The sequence below is a fragment of the Coregonus clupeaformis genome, chromosome 26 (genome assembly GCF_020615455.1).
Source record: "Coregonus clupeaformis isolate EN_2021a chromosome 26, ASM2061545v1, whole genome shotgun sequence".
NCBI classification, from domain to species: Eukaryota; Metazoa; Chordata; class Actinopteri; order Salmoniformes; family Salmonidae; genus Coregonus; species Coregonus clupeaformis.
In genome coordinates this window covers 48,368,980-48,389,650 of record NC_059217.1, presented here as the reverse complement: position 1 = coordinate 48,389,650, position 20,671 = coordinate 48,368,980, and the positions used below count along the sequence as shown (strand labels likewise).

Genomic DNA, 20,671 nt, shown 5'->3' with positions numbered 1-20,671 from the left:
AAGGTGAATCGTTATTTGTGAGATACCCTACCCTTACAGCAAGGTGAATGGTTATTTGTGAGATTACCCCACCCTTACAGCAAGGTGAATTGATATTTGTGAGATTACCCCACCCTTACATCAAGGTGTATGTTTATATGTAGATTACCCCACCCTTACAGCAAGGTAAATAGTTATTTTTTAGATTACCTCACCCTTACATCAAGGTGAATCGTTATTTGTGAGATACTCCACCCTTACAGCAAGGTGAATGGTTATTTTTGAGATGACCCCACACTTACAGCAAGGTGAATGGTTATATTTAGATTACCCCACCCTTAAAGCAAAGTGAATGGTTATATTTAGATTACCCCACCCTTACAGCAAGGTGAATGGTTATTTTTGAGATTACTCCACCTTTACAGCAAGGTGAATGGTTATATTTTAGATTACCCCACCCTTACAGCAAGTTGAATGGTTATATTTAGATTACCCCACCCTTACAGCAAGGTGAATGGTTATTTTTTTGATTACCCCACCCTTACAGCAAGGTGAATGGTTATATTTAGATTACCCACCCTTACAACAAGGTGAATGGTTATTTGTGAGATTACCCCACCCTTACAACAAGGTGAATGGTTATTTGTGAGATTACCCCACCCTTACAGCAAGGTGAATCATTATTTTTGAGATACCCTACCTTTACAGCAAGGTGAATGGTTATTTTTGAGATTACCCCACCCTTACAGCAAGGTGAATGGTTATTTTTTAGATTACCCCACCCTTACAGCAAGGTGAATGGTTATTTTTGAGATTACCCCACCCTTACAGCAAGGTGAATGGTAATTTTTTAGATTACCCCACCCTTACAGCAAGGTGAATGGTTATTCTTTAGATTACCCCACCCTTACAGCAAGGTGAATAGTTATTTTTGAGATTATCCCACCCTTACAGCAAAGTTAATTGTTATTTTTGAGATTATCCCACCCTTACAGCAAAGCGAATTGTTATTTGTGAGATTACCCCACCCTTACAGCAAGGTGAATAGTTATTTTTGAGATTACCCCACCCTAACAGCAAGGTGAATGGTTATTCTTTAGATTACCCCACCCTTACAGCAAGGTGAATCGTTATTTTTGAGATTACCCCACCCTAACAGCAAGGTGAATGGTTATTCTTTAGATTACCCCACCCTTACAGCAAGGTGAATCGTTATTTTTGAGATTACCCCACCCTTACAGCAAAGTGAATTGTTATTTTTGAGATTACCCCACCCTTACAGCAAGGCGAATTGTTATTTTTGAGATTACCCCACCCTTACAGCAAGGTGAATGGTTATTTCTGAGATTACCCCACCCTTACAGCAAGGTGAATGGTTATTTGTGAGATTACCCCACCCTTACAGCAAGGTGAATGGTTATTTTTTTGATTACCCCACCCTTACAGCAAAGTGAATTGTTATTTTTGAGATTACCCCACCCTTACAATAAGGCGAATTGTTATTTTTTTTATTACCCCACCCTTACAGCAAGGTGAATGGTTATTCTTTAGATTACCCCACTCTTACAGCAAGGTTAATGGTTATTTTTGCACACAAAAAAAACACCCACTCACCCGCTCATCTCAATCACTAGACCTAAAGGCTATCATATTGTAGCCTGATATCTGCACTCCCACGTATCCCAGTCCAGTCCAACGCATCAGACATAGTGTAGGCTACCAGCCATGTAAAACAGCCATTACCAGGATCCTTACATCAATGTCCAGTAATTAACTGTCACGGTTTAAATTTTCAGTTCACGCAGAGCAATCCCGCCCCAATAACGGAACTAATCGAACCGCTATTCTCCTCTCATCTGGAACAGAGAATACGTTAAGAGACGGGCTAAGTGTGACCTAGCCGGCGGTGATCAATATGTGTGGAGCGGATTGATTCGAGCCTAAAATTTCATTTATTGGGGTCATGGTTTTAGGCTGTTGATACGGTGCTGATACACATGGTAAATTGAGAACTCTCGCTCTCTCAAGGTGTGTTCATTAACCTCCTTGAATAAGACTGCTTTGATTTATCTGCACAGCACAAGGAGAACACTGTTATACATTATAAAATAAAAAAGCTGATATCTTTAGTGAAAATATGTGTTTGTTAGATTCTAAGAAACGTCTGCCATTTTGGCAAATTTATTAATTCAAAAGATTTCGTCCTGAAATGAATATTTGTGAGTTGTCAATAAGATTTAACATTTTACAAATAAACTTGTGTGAAATGATTATGGATAAATAAATGTAATTAATTCGAATTTCATTTTTAAGCAAGCTTGAAGGAAGGGGTCAGCATTTCACATTCTTATGGGCTTAATGAATAGTGATGCTATAAATATTTACTATTATTAAATTGGTGTTTTAATAACCTGCATTGGTTAACCTATGTTTCAAATTACAATAAAATAACAAAAACATCGCTACACCCATATTTTCTCTAAAGAAACATACAATAACATCAAAGTAAATAAAACAAAATACTAAAACATAATAAAAATCCCTTCACATCAATTGCCAGGTGACAACGGTTTCAAAAGTACCTTCAATAAAACAAATACAATAAGATCAGAGATTACAGCTGATAGAGTTGGAAGAATACGTCGTTTTTTATTTGTTATTGACTAATTCTAGAGATTTTATTAAATATTAGATTTCAAGTTTAAAAAAAATATATTGCATTTGGGGACAGATTTCAAATATTTGTTTTTGTGTAGGCTATGTCAAATTTACCAGAGAGAATGAAGAAATGAAGGACTAATTCAGTAGTTTTGTTTTCATTTGAATAATAGCATATTACATAAAGTCAGGGCATTCCGTTTTTTCGCCTGAGCTGCAGATGGATACATCCGCCCGCTAATACATCACTATTAAAGGCCCGGTGCACTAATTTTGTCCTTTAATTTATATTTTTTTCTTCTATTCAGCACCCCTACTTCCCACAGCTATGGTCTGGGCCCAGTGGGTTGCTCCTCTATTCAGGCGACGTGAGGCCTCCCTCTGACAGATGGGACCACCACTAACTGGCAACGGTATAGCCTACAACTCAATGTGTTATTAGTTGCAGGCAGCCCTCTGCCTGTACTAAAGAATAGGGCCATTAGCATTTTGTCGTTTTAACAGCATGAGAACAGGCAGAGTTTGCATGAATTCCTATAGGCCTACTATTTTTCAGGTTTAAAAAGGTTTAAGACTTTTTTATTCACTTTTTTCTGTTCTTTAAATATACAGTCTACTTATATTTGTATAGCCTATCAACAGTTTAGACGTTGGATAAATGTATTTTATTTGCACAAAAAAACTGCATCATTGGTGCCATTTTACAGCACATCAAAGATTGTGTCCCTCAAATGATTGATTTTGGTTAATCATTTTAATCATAATTTTATGACAATTTAAATCTCAATGTATTATTTTACAAGGATTTTTATCAGGCATTTAAAAATACAGTCTTATCATTTAGACTAGATTCATTCACCGTTCTTCAGTGTCAAAATGTTGCATATCTATACTGAAAAAAGCTTAATTCGTTTCAACAAGTCAGGTATTCTGGTGCAGTTTATTCTCTAGACTACACATGGACCAAGTTAATTTCCAGCTGTGACAGCTGGTAGTTAATATAAGACATAAAGCTTCAAAACGAAAAAATAGAAAGATACTTTGTTCTGATTAAAATGTTAAAGCTTGCTGGTTCCGTGTACGTGTAGGCCTACCTGTGCTAAACTAAAGCTAAACTTAAACACCATCATGAGTTCATCCTGAACCTACAAGACAATGGCTGACAGTGTGGCATCCACCTAGCTCTCTGAATAATTTAAAGCGATGAATAATTACAGTATAAAATTTGAATTCTTGTTGTTGAGGAGGAGGAGAGTATCATGGTCGTGAAAGTCGATATAGGACCGTGCACGGGGACCTATCGGGTCACACTCCTCCATCAATATTACAGTGGACCCGGGCTATGGTCGGTGCGCGTGCAAGCTTTAAACGGCAGGGGCAAACACAGTAACACACATGCGCTAAACTGACTCCTTTGGTCAAGTCGAACGACATGAAAACATTTAGGCTACAATGGATTGTTAATGTTTAGAGGAAAACCATGTTTTCTTTACACCTTATTTTGGGTATAGGTCTGATGTGGTTACCCAAATTACCAAAAGCAACATTTATTTTGTATCCAGTGTGTTACATTTGTCTGAAATCTTAGAAAATGATTAGGGGAAATGTGTTATGTTTTGCTTATAAAAATGCGTGAAAGGTGACATGATTGCTGCCTAATGATTGAACGACCTCTAGAACAGCCGGTCATTGTCAAGACTCATGTCTGGAGGCTGCTGAGTCCGTGGGAACGTAACATATGATGAATGCCTGTACCCCATATAATCATCTCAACCCTCATGCACTATCGCTGTGTCTTCGCTGCCAGTCTGTCTTTACCACATGCCAAATCCCAGTACACATATCATTTCAATAACAATGCATGTTTTATTTGGGTGAATGATGTATTTGATAGCTGCAGCAACGGTTCAAGGTGGGTTGTGTTGTGTTGTCGTCATTAACACCCTCTGATTGGGTAAAGTATTCAGAACCATTTCATGAGGACAATTGCTGTTATAACACCGTGTAGCACGTTAGAGACCGTTGATAATGTATATATATTTTTTAAATACATAGATAAGCTAAACATGCATGGGATCTGTCTGTTATGATATGCTTTTTTGGGGTCTTTGCATGTAAAAAAAGATACACGTCAAAAAAAAAAACTATTTGATGCATCAAATAACACTACGCGACACGTCAAATAAGCTTGTTGACCAATCAGGACCTGAATATGACTGCACTTCACATAATAATTTAACACGTTCATTAATGCCGTTCACTGATATGCATGCTATGATGCTGGTTGTCTCCGCACCTGTCTGCTGCAAGAGGCAGACACACACTTCGCTAAGCTCTGGGACAGCGCTGGTCAGAGAAAAAGCTAGCGAGCTGATGAATGCAAACAATGTTCTCCCCCCAAAACATAGCAAAACGACATCATCTGTTTCAGTAGCTATAGTTAGCCAGCTAACTATCTTGCTAGGTGTCATCCTCTAAAATACCCCTAATTTCTAAGACAGTTTAAGTATTTGGTTGATGATGGTCGGAACCGGTCCGGTCATGCCACACTAGCTATGCTTATAAGGTTAGATTGGGCAACAGGGCTAGGTAGCTGGCTATCTTGTTTATAACATTGTTATGTTATTTCCTCATTTTGATAATGACAGGCTAACATACCTTTTAAATACACATTTTACATGATTATTTTATATTGCCTTTCAATTTTAGCGCTGAGACTGCAAGGGAGAAATGCCTGTAATTGATCGCACCATAAACGGTTTTAAATAATGAATAAGACACAATAGTCCTCAGACATTAGCCTAGACATCCACTTTCCATAGACTGTTGCTTAAATATTAGACTGTTGCCTCCTGTTGAAGAAGATCTTGTAAAGCAAGATATATACTGAGAGACAATCAATCATTAAGTGCCGCTAACCTTGGAATAAATGTTGGAACCCATTAAGTCAATTGCTATCAATGTTTAAACCCTATAGTCTTGTCTTTCTTTATTGTATCTCTCTCCTTGAATTTTGATGGGAAAAGGATTCACGGCCACATTTAACTGTCCCCCAGGCCTATAAGAGCGCTGATATTTTCCATTGATCCCGAAGGCAAACGGTTAATGTAAAGATGCTGGTACTAAGTGGGAGTGCCTTGCCATTATTTCAGCTGTCACTTGATGGTGTTGAGGGCGTCGCGGGGAATTTGGTTGGAGTGGAGTGGGCTGGCTGCTCTACCTAGTGGACACTCTCTTTACGCAACGCACACACGGCGCGAGAGTCGAGCTCGAGCGAGGGATGCAAGAGCATTCAGAGGCAGGTAGACGTCATTATTATTGGGAAAAACCTTCCGGCAAAAATTCGGTGTTGATCTTATTTTGCTCAAACCATCGGGCGAGTGAACGCTATTCATTACCTAATTACAATACTTGATCACTGTTCTTTTTTTCTTTCTTTTTTGTGTTGCTGACACAACGAAGAAGGGTTTGCACGGTACAAAAAGGTAAGCTTTGTTATAAGAAAGGATTAATGCGTCTCAGCCTTTTTACCTTGTTGTGCCATTGAAAATGACATGATTTCCTAATGCATTCGGGTACATCCACAGCCAATTACATTAAGAGCCAAACATTTCATTTCATGCAACAATCTTTAAACATAATGTTTAAAAAAATGTAAACATTCCAAATAAAATACAACAATCTATTGACTTGCTGTTAACCAATCAGCAATATGCCTATTGATCTGCGTGCTCGTCGATGGCTTATAGGCTATACTTTTTTGTTGTTGTAAAATTAGATAGTATCAATTGCAATATATATTTAATGAGGAATTAAAAATGCATCTTACATGTCACTTAATCGAAAAACAAAAAAACGAATACGTTCTTGAAACGTCTTAAATGTACCTCTTTTAGTGGCTCTGTTGATCCAAGACCTATAAAGCTGAACCCTGGTAACTACACAGAAAGCTGCTTACAGGTTCAAACCTCCTGGTTAAGCTGCTTGGCATGGCTAAATGTGTATTTTCCTTCTGTTCCGTATCGTGTTAGCCTCTTAGCTGGCCATTGTTCAGCGCTACTCCTCAGCTCTCGTCCCGGCTAAGGTCAGCTCTGAGCCCGGCTTAGTCAGCTCTCATCACGTTAACGACTGGTGTAGGCGGCAATAGCACTAGATCTGATTTGGAAAATAGGTTTTTACAAAATCCTTAGAAAAGCACCAAGCGTTTCTCGTGAAAGTATTAGCTTTTATGCATACAGATAATACATTAGACTATACTTTTTATATTGCTCGAAAGGGCTATTTAAACAATACAGGTCTATTTTATAATTTTGATGATGACTATTATTATGTCTATTTAATTGTCAGATTTTTATTATGACTATTTGCTGTTATTATTGGCTAATCAAAGCTCTTGATTTTTTTAGAAGCTGGAAAGAGGATAAGGATTGTTTTAAAATCATTATAAATAAATACAATTGTAAATTAGCTTATAAGTGTTATTGGTCAAAACAAAAGGAAACAAGAAAAATAAATGAAAAACTTTCATTGTCACGATAATAATTGTTTTGTTATTTTTTTCTGCAGGTTTCCAGTAATGGAGTCCAATCCCAGTCTGTTGCCTGCAGGACGGGACTCCAGCTCTTCTCCACCGAGCTCCAAACAGGACCTCCCAACATTCAACCCCAACCTGAAACCCAACCAGGTCAGCGAGACCGCCCTGTATGGAATACCCATAGTCTGCCTGGTGCTAGATGGCCAGGAGAGACTGTGCCTGGCGCAGATCTCCAACACCCTGCTGAAGAACTACAGCTACAACGAGATTCACAACCGGCGCGTGGCGCTGGGCATCACCTGCGTGCAGTGCACCCCGGTGCAGCTGGAGATACTTAGGCGCGCGGGCGCCATGCCCATCTCCTCGAGGCGCTGCGGGATGATCACAAAGCGCGAGGCCGAGAGGCTTTGTAAATCGTTTCTAGGAGCTCACAACCCTCCGAAACTGCCGGAAAACTTCGCGTTTGACGTGTCCCACGAGTGCGCGTGGGGGAGCCGTGGTAACTTTATACCAGCCAGGTACAACAGCTCCCGAGCCAAGTGCATCAAGTGCTCCTTCTGCAATATGTATTTTTCTCCAAACAAGTTCATATTCCACTCTCACCGTACACCAGAGTCAAAGTACACCCAGCCAGACGCAGCTAACTTTAACTCCTGGAGGAGACACCTCAAACTGACTGACAAGGGCTCACCTGACGACGTGGCACATGCATGGGAGGACGTGAAGGCCATGTTCAACGGGGGCAGCCGGAAGAGGACGCTGCCCGTGCACGGTCACGGGTCTGAGCGTTCCTTTCCATTGAAACCACATCAAGGACCTAGCAACCTCCCCAGGAGAGACTCACCGGAGATCCCCCCTAAAATCCTCCGCTGCGAGGACAACCGGGGAGGCATGGGGAGTGTGACGAGCATCACGCGCAGCTATCCCGTTATCCCGGTGCCCAGCAAGAGCTTCGGTATGCTGCAGAATGTGAAACTCCCTCCGCCGCTTTATCCACATCCCTACGGGTTCCCGGCCTTCGGGTTGTGTCAGAAGAAGGAGGCTGTCGGTGTGATGGGAGGAGAGCAGAACAAAGCCCACCTCTCCGGGGTCTTCTCCTGGCCTGGCACCAAGGACAGCGCCTACCACTCTTTCCCCATGTTCTGGCCTACTGCAGGTGGCCTCCCCATGCCGCCCTACCCCCAGCCCCAGCCCCAGGCCCAGCCCAAACCGCACTCAGAGCTCCTGTGCGCCAGACAGAGTGAGCTGGACGCATCCGAGCAGAGTGACAGAAGTAGCAACACTCCGAGGGACAGTCTGATGGAAAGTGAGCAATGCTCTAGCACCCAGTCCACCCGGAATGAGGACGACAAGTTTGGGGATGAGGCGAGGCCAATGGACTGCATAAGGCCAGTTCTACCTCGGAAGATCAGCTACGTCTCTGCATTCAGACCCGTCATCAAAGACGTGGAGAGTATAGCCAAACTTTACGGTAACCGGGGCTCGTACAACGTGGCTCGAGCTGGCTACCTGTCACCGGATTTCCTGAGCGAGAACTCGAGTTACACGTCCGTGTCCCCCGGAAGCGTGGACAGCGTGGGAGAGACGGACGTGGATGTGGAAACCAATAAGTCACAAGAGGATGAGGAGGAGTCACTTCCGCACACCATTGAGGTCCGCAAGAGCCCCGCTGTCCCAGTTCTAAACTTGAAACACGGTTCTTCACCAAACTGCCCAGAATCGAAATCAGAGCCGGAGCAGGCCGCTGTGGTCGAGAGAATGAACCCACCTCTACACGTGGCGCTGTCTTCAGACAGAGAGAGACAGGGCAAGCAGCTTCCGGAGAGCAATACTACCACACCTTTTGTTGAAGTGAGTGATTGAAATGGGCCCACTCTTTCTATTAGATGTACTACATACTAAGGAAGATACTTTTTTGTTTGTTATGAATAAGCATTCACAGATAGGAATTAAAGCAACAATAGCCCACCATTAATTCATTGACTAATCCAAAAGTCATCGTCCTCTTGCTTTCACGCACACATTGGGCTTATTTTTCATTTTACGCACACTTTTGTTTTGTCTGTGTTAATAGCAGAGAATCAAAGGCCGTTCAAATACACAATTTGTCCCAAATGTCAGAGAGCATGATTGAATGCAATTCACCAACTGTCCTCATTATCCTGTCCATTTTATCTAGATGTATTCACCGGACAGGAGTGATATGCAGCAAAGGAGCAGTCCATATGCTTTTGGTTCAGCAACGAATTCCCATAAAAACACTGTGGAATCGAAAGGTTGGACGTTGTTCTGTTATAATGTTATAATAAAATACATTTCGTGAAAAGGAACGAGACTCATTGATTTCCATTCGATGTATTTGTTGTTTATTCAGACGACAGTGTCAGTAGAGAGGAGCCTTCTTCGACAGTGGAGGAGGTTGAAACGAAGTCTTATAACGGCCAAAGCAGTGAGGAGAGCCCGAGAGAAGAACTGAACGAGGGTTAGTTCAAGTGCTGCACTTCTCAGTCGATAATAGGCTATTGAAAAATTTATGTCAGAACTATACAAATAATTCAGCCTCTATTTTATTGCCTATTTTTGTGTATTTTATAACATTATAAATGTTGTCTCTGTGTGTTTTCAGGCGAGGCAACGCACAATGTTAGCAGAGTATTACAAACTCAGAAAGACGTAGAAAAACTTGCAAAAGGTAACACCGTACAATAACTATTATTATAATTATTATTACATTGTTATTTATAAATGTTGGCCTTTAAAAAAATATATATATATTTATTTTTATTATAGCCTTTCTTTAATAATTTGAATGATCCCTAAATTATGCCTACACGATCCCCACAGAATAGAACAGAATGGCTTTCACCCTAGGCCTTTTACCAATCGCTTAAATTAACATGAATCGTTTAACATGATTTAGCCTACCGTTTAGCCTGTAGCCCGCAGCCAGTTTCACAGTTTCACCCCACATTATTATTATTTTTAACACATTTTTTTTCATTCCTTTTCTACAGAGGAATTGCAGAGACAGCTCGTTGAGCAAGTGGAGCTAAGGAAGAAATTGGAACGAGAATTCCAACATTTAAAAAGTATAATTCAATGTTCATCTGATCAAATTTCAGTTTTCGATTCAAAGGGGTTAGAGAATAGAGTGTTTCTCTTAATATCATGCTTATCATGATCAGCATATTGACCGCTGAAGAAAAACATGTCGATATGGTTTTCACGACGTTATATTTAAGTCATTTAGCTGACGCTCTTATCCAGAGCGACTTACAGGAGCAATTAGGGTTAAGTGCCTTGCTTAAGGGCACATCGACAGAGTTTTCACCTAGTCGGCTCGGGGATTAGAACCAGCGACCTTTCGGTTACTGGCACAACGCTCTTAACCACTAAGCTACCTATATGTGTTAGTGCAAGTCCGTTTTTTTATCGCATGGTTCGATTGTTATTTCTTTTTCAATCCAATTCATATTACTTACATATAAATACATACTATTTGTTTGTGCACGTGGTGATTTAGGAGGCTTTATTCAATTTTGCCCGAGCAGGATGCCAGAGTGTATAGGCTACCGTATTTACCCTCCCGTTGTCCTTGGGTCAAAATGACCCGCCACTGTGTTGAACCAACTTTTATTTCATTTTTATATATTTTTTGGATCATTTGTGAGAAGGAGGCAGAAAGTCTCACGGTCTCCTTCTAAACAAATGATCCAAAAAATATTTTAAAAAAATACAATAAAAGTTGGTTCAACACAGTGGCGGGTCATTTTGACCCAAGGACAACGGGGGTTATTAAAGAGTAGTTTAGTGTATAGGCTACCGTATTTAAAGAATAGTTTATAGGCTATACTAAACATGACTATACCGCTATTGTAATTGCTCCCCAGATAATTTCCATGATCAGATGAAAAGGGAGCTGTCCTACAGGGAGGACATGGTTCAGCAGCTTCATATTGTCAGAGGTGAGAACATACCGACCTTTCATGGATTTAACACGTGACATCAATAAGGGATCATAGCTTTCACCTGGATTCACCTGGTCAGTTTATGTCATGGAAAGAGCAGGTGTTCTTAATGTTTCTATACTCAGTGTGTGTTTATATATATATATATATATATATATATATATATATATATATATATATATATATATATATATATATATATATATATATATATTTGTGTGTGTGTGTGTGTGTGATTGGTTGATAGATCAAAGGCATTATTTTTTGCATAATCAATTCCCATAGGGCGGCGCACAATTGGCCCAGCGTCGTCCGGTGCAGGCCGGTGCAGGCCGGTGCAGGCCGGTGCAGGCCGTCATTGTAAATAAGAATTTGTTCTTAACTGACTTGTTAAATAAAAACATTCAGGTGTGCGTAAGAAAGGCTTAAAGTCAGAATTGGGCCCTTTTTATTTTATTTTATTTCACCTTTATTTAACCAGGTGAGAAGCCAGTTGAGAACAGGTTCTCATTTACAACTGCGACCTGGCCAAGATAAAGCAAAGTATGATGAATAGTCAAAATGTACTGTATCTTGATAGACTCAACACAGGTAGATGTATAGATATTCCTACAGTTTGTATCCATAACTGGACATTATTTAGGGATTTAAGTATATTAATTAATCAAAAAACAGATATTTTGTGTTTTATTAAACACTGGCATTATTAAGAGAAACACCATGAATATCACATAAAACACACAAATGTGATAAAAAAATTTACACTGCTCAAAAAAATAAAGGGAACACTAAAATAACACATCCTAGATCTGAATGAATGAAATAATCTTATTAAATACTTTTTTATTTACATAGTTGAATGTGCTGACAACAAAATCACACAAAAATTATCAATGGAAATCAAATGTATCAACCCTTGGAGGTCTGGATTTGGAGTCACCCTCAAAATTAAAGTGGAAAACCACACTACAGGCTGATCCAACTTTGATGTAATGTCCTTAAAACAAGTCAAAATGAGGCTCAGTAGTGTGTGTGGCCTCCACGTGCCTGTATGACCTCCCTACAACGCCTGGGCATGCTCCTGATGAGGTGGCGGATGGTCTCCTGAGGGATCTCCTCCCAGACCTGGACTAAAGCATCCGGCATCTCCTGGACAGTCTGTGGTGCAACGTGGCATTGGTGGATGGAGCGAGACATGATGTCCCAGATGTGCTCAATTGGATTCAGGTCTGGGGAACGGGCGGGCCAGTCCATAGCATCAATGCCTTCCTCTTGCAGGAACTGCTGACACACTCCAGCCACATGAGGTCTAGCATTGTCTTGCATTAGGAGGAACCCAGGGCCAACCGCACCAGCATATGGTCTCACAAGGGGTCTGAGGATCTCATCTCGGTACCTAATGGCAGTCAGGCTACCTCTGGCGAGCACATGGAGGGCTGTACGGCCCCCCAAAGAAATGCCACCCCACACCATGACTGACCCACCGCCAAACCGGTCATGCTGGAGGATGTTGCAGGCAGCAGAACGTTCTCCACGGCGTCTCCAGACTCTGTCACATCTGTCACATGTGCTCAGTGTGAACCTGCTTTCATCTGTGAAGAGCACAGGGCGCCAGTGGCGAATTTGCCAATCTTGGTGTTCTCTGGCAAATGCCAAATGTCCTGCACGGTGTTGGGCTGTAAGCACAACCCCCACCTGTGTACGTCGGGCCCTCATACCACCCTCATGGAGTCTGTTTCTGACCGTTTGAGCAGACACATGCACATTTGTGGCCTGCTGGAGGTCATTTTGCAGGGCTCTGGCAGTGCTCCTCCTGCTCCTCCTTGCACAAAGGCGGAGGTAGCAGTCCTGCTGCTGGGTTGTTGCCCTTCTACGGCCTCCTCCACGTCTCCTGATGTACTGGCCTGTCTCCTGGTAGCGCCTCCATGCTCTGGACACTACGCTGACAGACACAGCAAACCTTCTTGCCACAGCTCGCATTGACGTGCCATCCTGGATGAGCTGCACTACCTGAGCCACTTGTGTGGGTTGTAGACTCCGTCTCATGCTACCACTAGAGTGAAAGCACCGCCAGCATTCAAAAGTGACCAAAACATCAGCCAGGAAGCATAGGAACTGAGAAGTGGTCTGTGGTCACCACCTGCAAAACCAGTCCTTTATTGGGGGTGTCTTGCTAATTGCCTATAATTTCCACCTGTTGTCTATTCCATTTGCACAACAGCATGTGAAATGTATTGTCAATCAGTGTTGCTTCCTAAGTGGACAGTTTGATTTCACAGAAGTGTGATTGACTTGGAGTTACATTGTGTTGTTTAAGTGTTCCCTTTATTTTTTTGAGCAGTGTATATATATTTGAAAGATAATATTAGTTCAGAACAAAGCATTTGCATGCACATAATACATTAGTATTTATGAGTAAGATCAACCCAACCTAAATGAATAATGTAAAGCCACTCAATTCAAATATTCCACATCTGGCAGACCTGATATAACCACTCATCAACTATTCCACATTCCGCATCATTTTACATCATGGCCTTGATTCATGTTTTATTACATTTTAGATCATGGCCTTGATTCATGTTTTATTTATTTATATATATGTATTTTTATATTCACATATATATATACAGTATATACAGTGCATTCGGAAAGTATTCAGACCCCTTGACTCTTTCCACATTTTGTTACGTTACAGCCTTATTCTAAAATGGATTAAATAGTTTTTTTTACTCATCAATCTACACACAATACCCCATAATGACAAAGCAAAAACAGGTTTTTAGACATTTCTGCAAATGTATTAAAAATAAAAAACAGAAAAACCTTATTTACATAAGTATTGAGACCCTTTGCTATGAGACTCGAAATTGAGCTCAGGTGCATCCTGTTTCCATTGATCATCCTTGAGATGTTTCTACAACTTGATTGGAGTCCACCTGTGGTAAATTCAATTGATTGTACATGATTTGGAAAGGTACACCTGTATACCCCTGAAGCTCAGTTGGTAGAGCATGGCGCTTGCAACGCCAGGGTTGTGGGTTCGTTTCCCACGGGGGGCCAGTATGGAAATGTATGCACTCACTAACTGTAAGTCGCTCTGGATAAGAACGTCTGCTAAATGACTAAAATGTAAAATGTACACACCTGTCTATATAAGGTCCCACAATTGACAGTGCATGTCAGATCAAAAACCAAGCCATGAGGTCGAAGGAATTGTCCGTAGAGCTCCGAGACAGGATTGTGTCAAGGCACAGAACTGGGGAAGGGTACCAAAACATTTCTGTAGCATTGAAGGTCCCCAAGAACAGAGTAGCCTCCATCATTCTTAAATTGAAGAAGTTTGGAAACACCAAGACTCTTCCTGGAGCTGGCCGCCCGGACAATGGTCACTCTGACAGAGCTCCAGAGTTCCTCTGTGGAGACGGGAGAACCTTCCAGAAGGACAACCATCTCTGCAGCACTCCACCAATCAGGCCTTTATGGTAGAGTGGCCAGACGGAAGCTACTCCTCAGTAAAAGGTACATGACAGCCCGCTTGGAGTTTGCCAAAAGGCACCTAAATGACTCTCAGACCATGAGAAACAAGATTCTCTGGTCTGAAGAAACCAAGATTGAACTCTTTGGCCTGAATGGCAATCGTCACATCTGGAGGAAACCTTGCACCATCCCTACGGTGAAGCATGGTGGTGGCAGCATCATGCTGTGGGGATGTTTTTCAGTGGCAGGGACTGGGAGTCCAGTCAGGATCTAGGGAAAGATTAACGGAGCAAAGTACAGAGATGTCCTTGATGAAAACCTGCTCCAGAGCGCTCAGGACCTCAGACTGGGGAGAAGGTTCACCTTCCAACAGGACAACGACCCTAAGCACACAGCCAAGACAACGCAGGAGTGGCTTCGGGACAAGTCTCTGAATGTCCTTGAGTGGCCCAGCCAAAGCCTGGACTTGAACCCGATCTAACATCTCTGGAGAGACCTGAAAATAGCTGTGCAGCGACGCTCCCCATCCAACCTGACAGAGCTTGAGAGGATCTGCAGAGAAGAATGGGAGAAACTCCCCAAATACAGGAGTGCCAAGCTTGTAGCGTCATACCTAAGAAGACTTGAGGCTGTAATCGCTGCCAAAGATGCTTCAACAAAGTACTGAGTAAAGGGTCTGAGTACTTATGTAAATGTCATATTTAAGTGTTTTATTCCTGTTTGCTTCGTCATTATGGGGTATTGTGTGTAGATTGATGAGGGAAAAAAACAATTTAATCCATTTTAGAATAAGGCTGTAACGTAACAACATTTGGAAAAAGTCAAGGGGTCTGAATACTTTCCTAATGCACTGTATATTTTTATATTTGTTCCTTTGTTATTTTCCCCTAACCCTACCACCCCTCCCCCAATTGGAGTAAACTAATGGACAAGAACACTTAGGCTTCTATTTCCAGCTTATACATACTATATACAGTACCAGTCAAAAGTTTGGACACACCTACTTATTCCAGTTTTCTTTTTTCTTTTTTTAAACTATTTTCTACATTGTAGAATAATAGTGAAGACATCAAAACTATGAAATAACACATATGGAATCATGTAGTAACCAAAAAAGTGTTAAACAAATCAAAAATATATTTTATATTTGAGATTCTTCAATGTAGCCACCCTTTGCCTTGATGACAGCTTTGCACAAGCTTGGCATTCTCTCAACCAGCGTCATTATGAAGTCACCTGGAATGCATTTCAATTAACAGGTGTGCCTTGTTAATTTGTGGAATTTCTTTCCTTCTTAATGCGTTTGAGCCAATCAGTTATGTTGTGACAAGGTAGGTGTGGTATACAGAAGATAACCCTATTTGGTAAAAGACCATGTCCATATTATGGCAAGAACAGCTCAAATAAGCAAAGAGAAATGACAGTCCATCATTACTTTAAGACATGAAGGTCAGTCAATCCGGGAAAATGTCAAGAACTTTGAAAGTTTCTTCAAGTGCAGTCGCAAAAACCATCAAGCGCTATGATGAAACTGGCTCTCATGAGGACTGCCACAGGAATGGAAGACCCAGAGTTACCTCTGCTGCAGAGGATAAGTTCATTAGAGTTAACTGCACATCAGATTGCAGCCCAAATAAATACTTCACAGAGTTCAAGTAACGGACACATCTCAACATCAACTGTTCAGTCGAGACTGCGTGAATCAGGCCTTCATGGACGAATTGCTGCAAAGAAACCACTACTAAAGGACACCAATAAGAAGAAGAGACTTGCTTCGGCCAAGAAACACGAGCAATGGACATTAGACCGGTGGAAATCTGTCCTTTGGTCTGATGAGTCCAGATTTGAGATTTTTGGTTCCAACCGCCATGTCTTTGTCAGACGCAGAGTAGGTGAACGGATGATCTCCGCATGTGTGGTTCCCACCATGAAGCATGGAGGAGGTGTGATAGTGTGGTGGTGCTTTGCTGGTACACTCTCAGTGATTTATTTAGAATTAAAGCCACACTTAACCAGCATGGCTACCACAGCATTCTGCAGCGATACGCCATCCCATCTGGTTTGCGCTTAGTGGGACTATCATTTGTTTTTCCAACAGGACAATGACCCAACACACCTCCAGGCTATTTAAGGGCTATTTTACCAAGGAGAGTGATGGAGTGATGCATCAGATGACCTGGCCTCCACAATCACCCGACCTCAACCCAATTGAGATGGTTTGGGATGAGTTGGACTGCAGAGTGAAGGAAAATCAGCCAACAAGTGCTCAGCATCGGTGGTGTAAAGTACTTAAGTAAAAATACTTGAAAGTACTTCTTAACTTTACTATTTATATTTTTGACAACTTTTACTTTTAATTCACTACATTAACAAAGAAAATGATGTACTTTTTACTCCATACATTTTCCCTGACACCCAAAAGTACTCATTACATTTTGAATGCTTAGCAGGACAAGAAAATGGTCTAATTCACACATTTACCAAGAGAACATCCCTGGTCATCTCTACTGCGTCTGATCTGGGGGACTCACTAAACACATGCTTCGTTTGTAAATGATGTCTGAGTGTTGGAGCATGCCCCTGGCTATCCATACATTTAAAAAACAAGAAAATGATGCCATCTGGTTTGCTTTATGTAAGGAATTTTACTTTTGATACTTAAGTATATTTAAAAACAAATACTTTTAGACTTTTACTCAAGTAGAATCTTACTGGATGACTTTCACTTTTACTTGTATTAAGGTATCTTTACTTTTACTCAAGTTTGACAATTGGGTTTTTCCACCACTGCTCAGCATATGTGGGAACTCCTTCAATACTGTTGGAAAAGCATTCCAGGTGAAGCTGGTTGAGAGATTGCCAAGAGTGTGCAAAGCTGTCATCAAGGCAAAGGGTGGCTACTTTGAAGAATCTCAAATATAAAATATATTTTGATTTGTTTAACACTTCTTTGATTCCATATGTGTTATTTCATAGTTATCTTTTATTTGTTTTTAGTCCCATTGTTCAGCTACCCTCAACCCCTCCCATTTGTCTCTGAACACCATCCAGTTTTGATTTCTATTTGCCATATATTTTCAACTGTGCTGTGATGTTTCACAAAAGTTCTCATAGTTTCTACAGATTATAAATTAAAGATAAACATTTTTGCTAAGAGTATTATTATATTATTGATCGATTGACTATGACTTTTCAGATCACCCAGAAGTGCTATTTACAGAGTTAACTCCAGGTAAATGTAGCAATTCTTCAGCCATTCCTGAACCTGTGACCAAAAACCAGCTACATATGGGCAGTACCAAAACAAATTATCTAATGATTCTGTCTCTTCGCAGCAAAATCTGCAGAGCTGGGATGGTTGTATCCCTCATATACAGTATATAACATTCCATTGGTTGCAATAATTTTTTATGATAATTTATTTTGAAAAACTAAGTTTTGAATCCGGCTTTGTTTTGTGAATCAGTTCATAAACCATGTGCCATGGAATCGGTACATTGAAAATCTCATCCCAACTATTTTGCAATCTGTGTGATTCAAGTTTTATTACATTTTAGAGCATGGCCTTGAATAAAGTTTTATTTAAGCAATAGGGCACGAGGGGTTGTGGTATATTGGCCATATACCACAAACTCTTATTGCTATTATAAACTGGTTACAAACCTAATTAGGACAGTAAAAATAAAAGTTTTTTGTCATACCTGTGGTATACGGTCTGATATACCACAGCTTTCTGCCAAACAACATTCAGGGCTCGAACCACCCAGTTTATAATACATTTTATAAACTGGGGGATTCGAGCCCTGAATGCTGATTTGCTGACAGGTATGAAAAAACATTCATTTTTACTGCTCTAATTACATTGGTAACCAGTTTATAATAGCAATAAGGCACCTCAGGGGTTTGTGGTATGTGGCCAATATACGACGGCTAAGGGCTGTATCCAGGCACTCTGCGTTGCGTCGTGCTTAAGAACAGTCCTTAGCCGTGGTATATTGACCATATACCACATCCCCCCTCATGCATAATCGCTTAATTAGAGCGTGGCCTTCATTCAAGTTTTATTACATTTTAGAGAATGGCCTTGATCCAAGTTTTATCACATTTTAGAGAATGGCCTTGATTCAATTGACCCACAACTGCCTTTAATACTGCTTTTGAATTCAAAGAGATTTGTTAAGCCTATATATACCTTATGAAAAGAGAATTGACTTAGACCTATATACCTTTGAAAACACATCAATAGAAAAGTCTATATAATATAATTGTGCATTGTGAGGACCACCACACAGATACACATACACACTGAAACACACACTGAAACACACTGAACACCACACACACATTTCTTCATCTAGTGGATCTATTTAGTGATCTAATACCTTCATCTAGTGGATCTATTTAGTGATCTAATACCTTCATCTAGTGGATCTATTTAGTGATCTATTCCCTTTCTTCATCTAGTGGATCTATTTAGTGATCTATTCCATTTCTTCATCTAGTGGATCTATTTAGTGATCTATTCCCTTTCTTCATCTAGTGGATCTATTTAGTGATCTAATACCTTTCTTCATCTAGTGGATCTATTTAGTGATTATTTCTCTTTCTTCCCAGAAGCTCACAACGCGCTACAACATTTCTCCTGTAAAATGCTGACTCCTCGTCACTGCACTGGAACCTGCTCCTTCAAACCTCCTCTTCTACCACCCTAGTCCTTTCCAACAGCCCGACGTGGAGCCCGTCAGTCTGGAAAGCAAGACCACTACCACCCCCAAGACTACTGCCACCCTGAAGACTACTATCACCCCCAAGACTACTGCCACCCTGAAGACTACTATCACCCCCAAGACTACTGCCACCCTGAAGACTACTATCACCCCCAAGACTACTACCACCCTGAAGACTACTATCACCCCCAAGACTACTGCCACCCTGAAGACTACTATCACCCCCAAGACTACTGCCACCCTGAAGACTACTATCACCCCCAAGACTACTGCCACCCTGAAGACTACTATCACCCCCAAGACTACTATCACCCCCAAGACTACTATCACCCCCAAGACTACTACCACCCGGAAAACTACAATCACCCCCAAGACTACTATCACCCTAAAGGCTACTACTAGCCTGAAGACTACTACCACCCTGAAGACTACTATAACCCCCAAGACTACTATCACCCTCAAGACTACTGCCACCCTGAAGACAACTATCACCCCCAAGACTACTGCCACCCTAAAGACTACTATATCCCCAAGACTACTGCCACCCTGAAGACTACTATATCCCCAAGACTACTGCCACCCTGAAGACAACTATAACCCCCAAGACTACTATCACCCCCAAGACTACTATCACCCTCAAGACTACTGCCACCCTGAAGACAACTATCACCCCCAAGACTACTGCCACCCTGAAGACTACTATCACCCCCAAGACTACTATCACCCCCAAGACTACTATCACCCCCAAGACTACTATCACCCCCAAGACTACTGCCACCCTGAATACTAATATCACCCCCAAGACTACTATCACCCCCAAGACTACTGCCACCCTGAAGACTACTATCACCTTGAAGACTACTATAACCCCCAAGACTACTGCCACCCTGAAGACTACTATAACCCCCAAGACTACTTTCACCCTGAAGACTACTATCACCCCCAAGACTACTATCACCCCCAAGACTACTATCACCCCAAGATAACTGCCACACTGAAGACTACTATCACCCCCAATACCACTATCACCCCCAAGACTACTGCCACCCTGAAGACTACTATCAACCCCAAGACCACTATCACCCCCAAGACTACTGCCACCCTGAAGACTACTATCACCCCCAAGACTACTATCACCTTGAAGACTACTATAACCCCCAAGACTACTGCCACCCTGAAGACTACTATCACCCCCAAGACTACTGCCACCCTGAAGACTACTATCACCCCCAAGACCACTATCACCCCCAAGACTACTACCACCCTGAAGACTACTACTACCATGAAGACTACTACCACCCTGAAGACTACTATCACCCTGAAGA

The 20,671-nt window shown here is 41.4% G+C and overlaps 1 protein-coding gene across 1 annotated transcript; it reads left to right on the top strand.

Moving 5' to 3' along the window:
- The first annotated feature begins 5,835 nt into the window (after positions 1-5,835).
- LOC121540783 (SKI family transcriptional corepressor 1 homolog-B-like) lies at positions 5,836-19,495 on the top strand. The gene is made up of 8 exons (XM_041849874.2): positions 5,836-6,122; positions 7,204-9,022; positions 9,351-9,447; positions 9,546-9,653; positions 9,798-9,863; positions 10,186-10,260; positions 11,062-11,136; positions 19,234-19,495. The coding sequence occupies exons 2-8, from the start codon at positions 7,214-7,216 to the stop codon at positions 19,329-19,331; spliced, it is 2,328 nt and encodes a 775-aa protein (XP_041705808.1). The 5' UTR covers positions 5,836-6,122; positions 7,204-7,213; the 3' UTR covers positions 19,332-19,495.
- Positions 19,496-20,671: the final 1,176 nt, after the last annotated feature.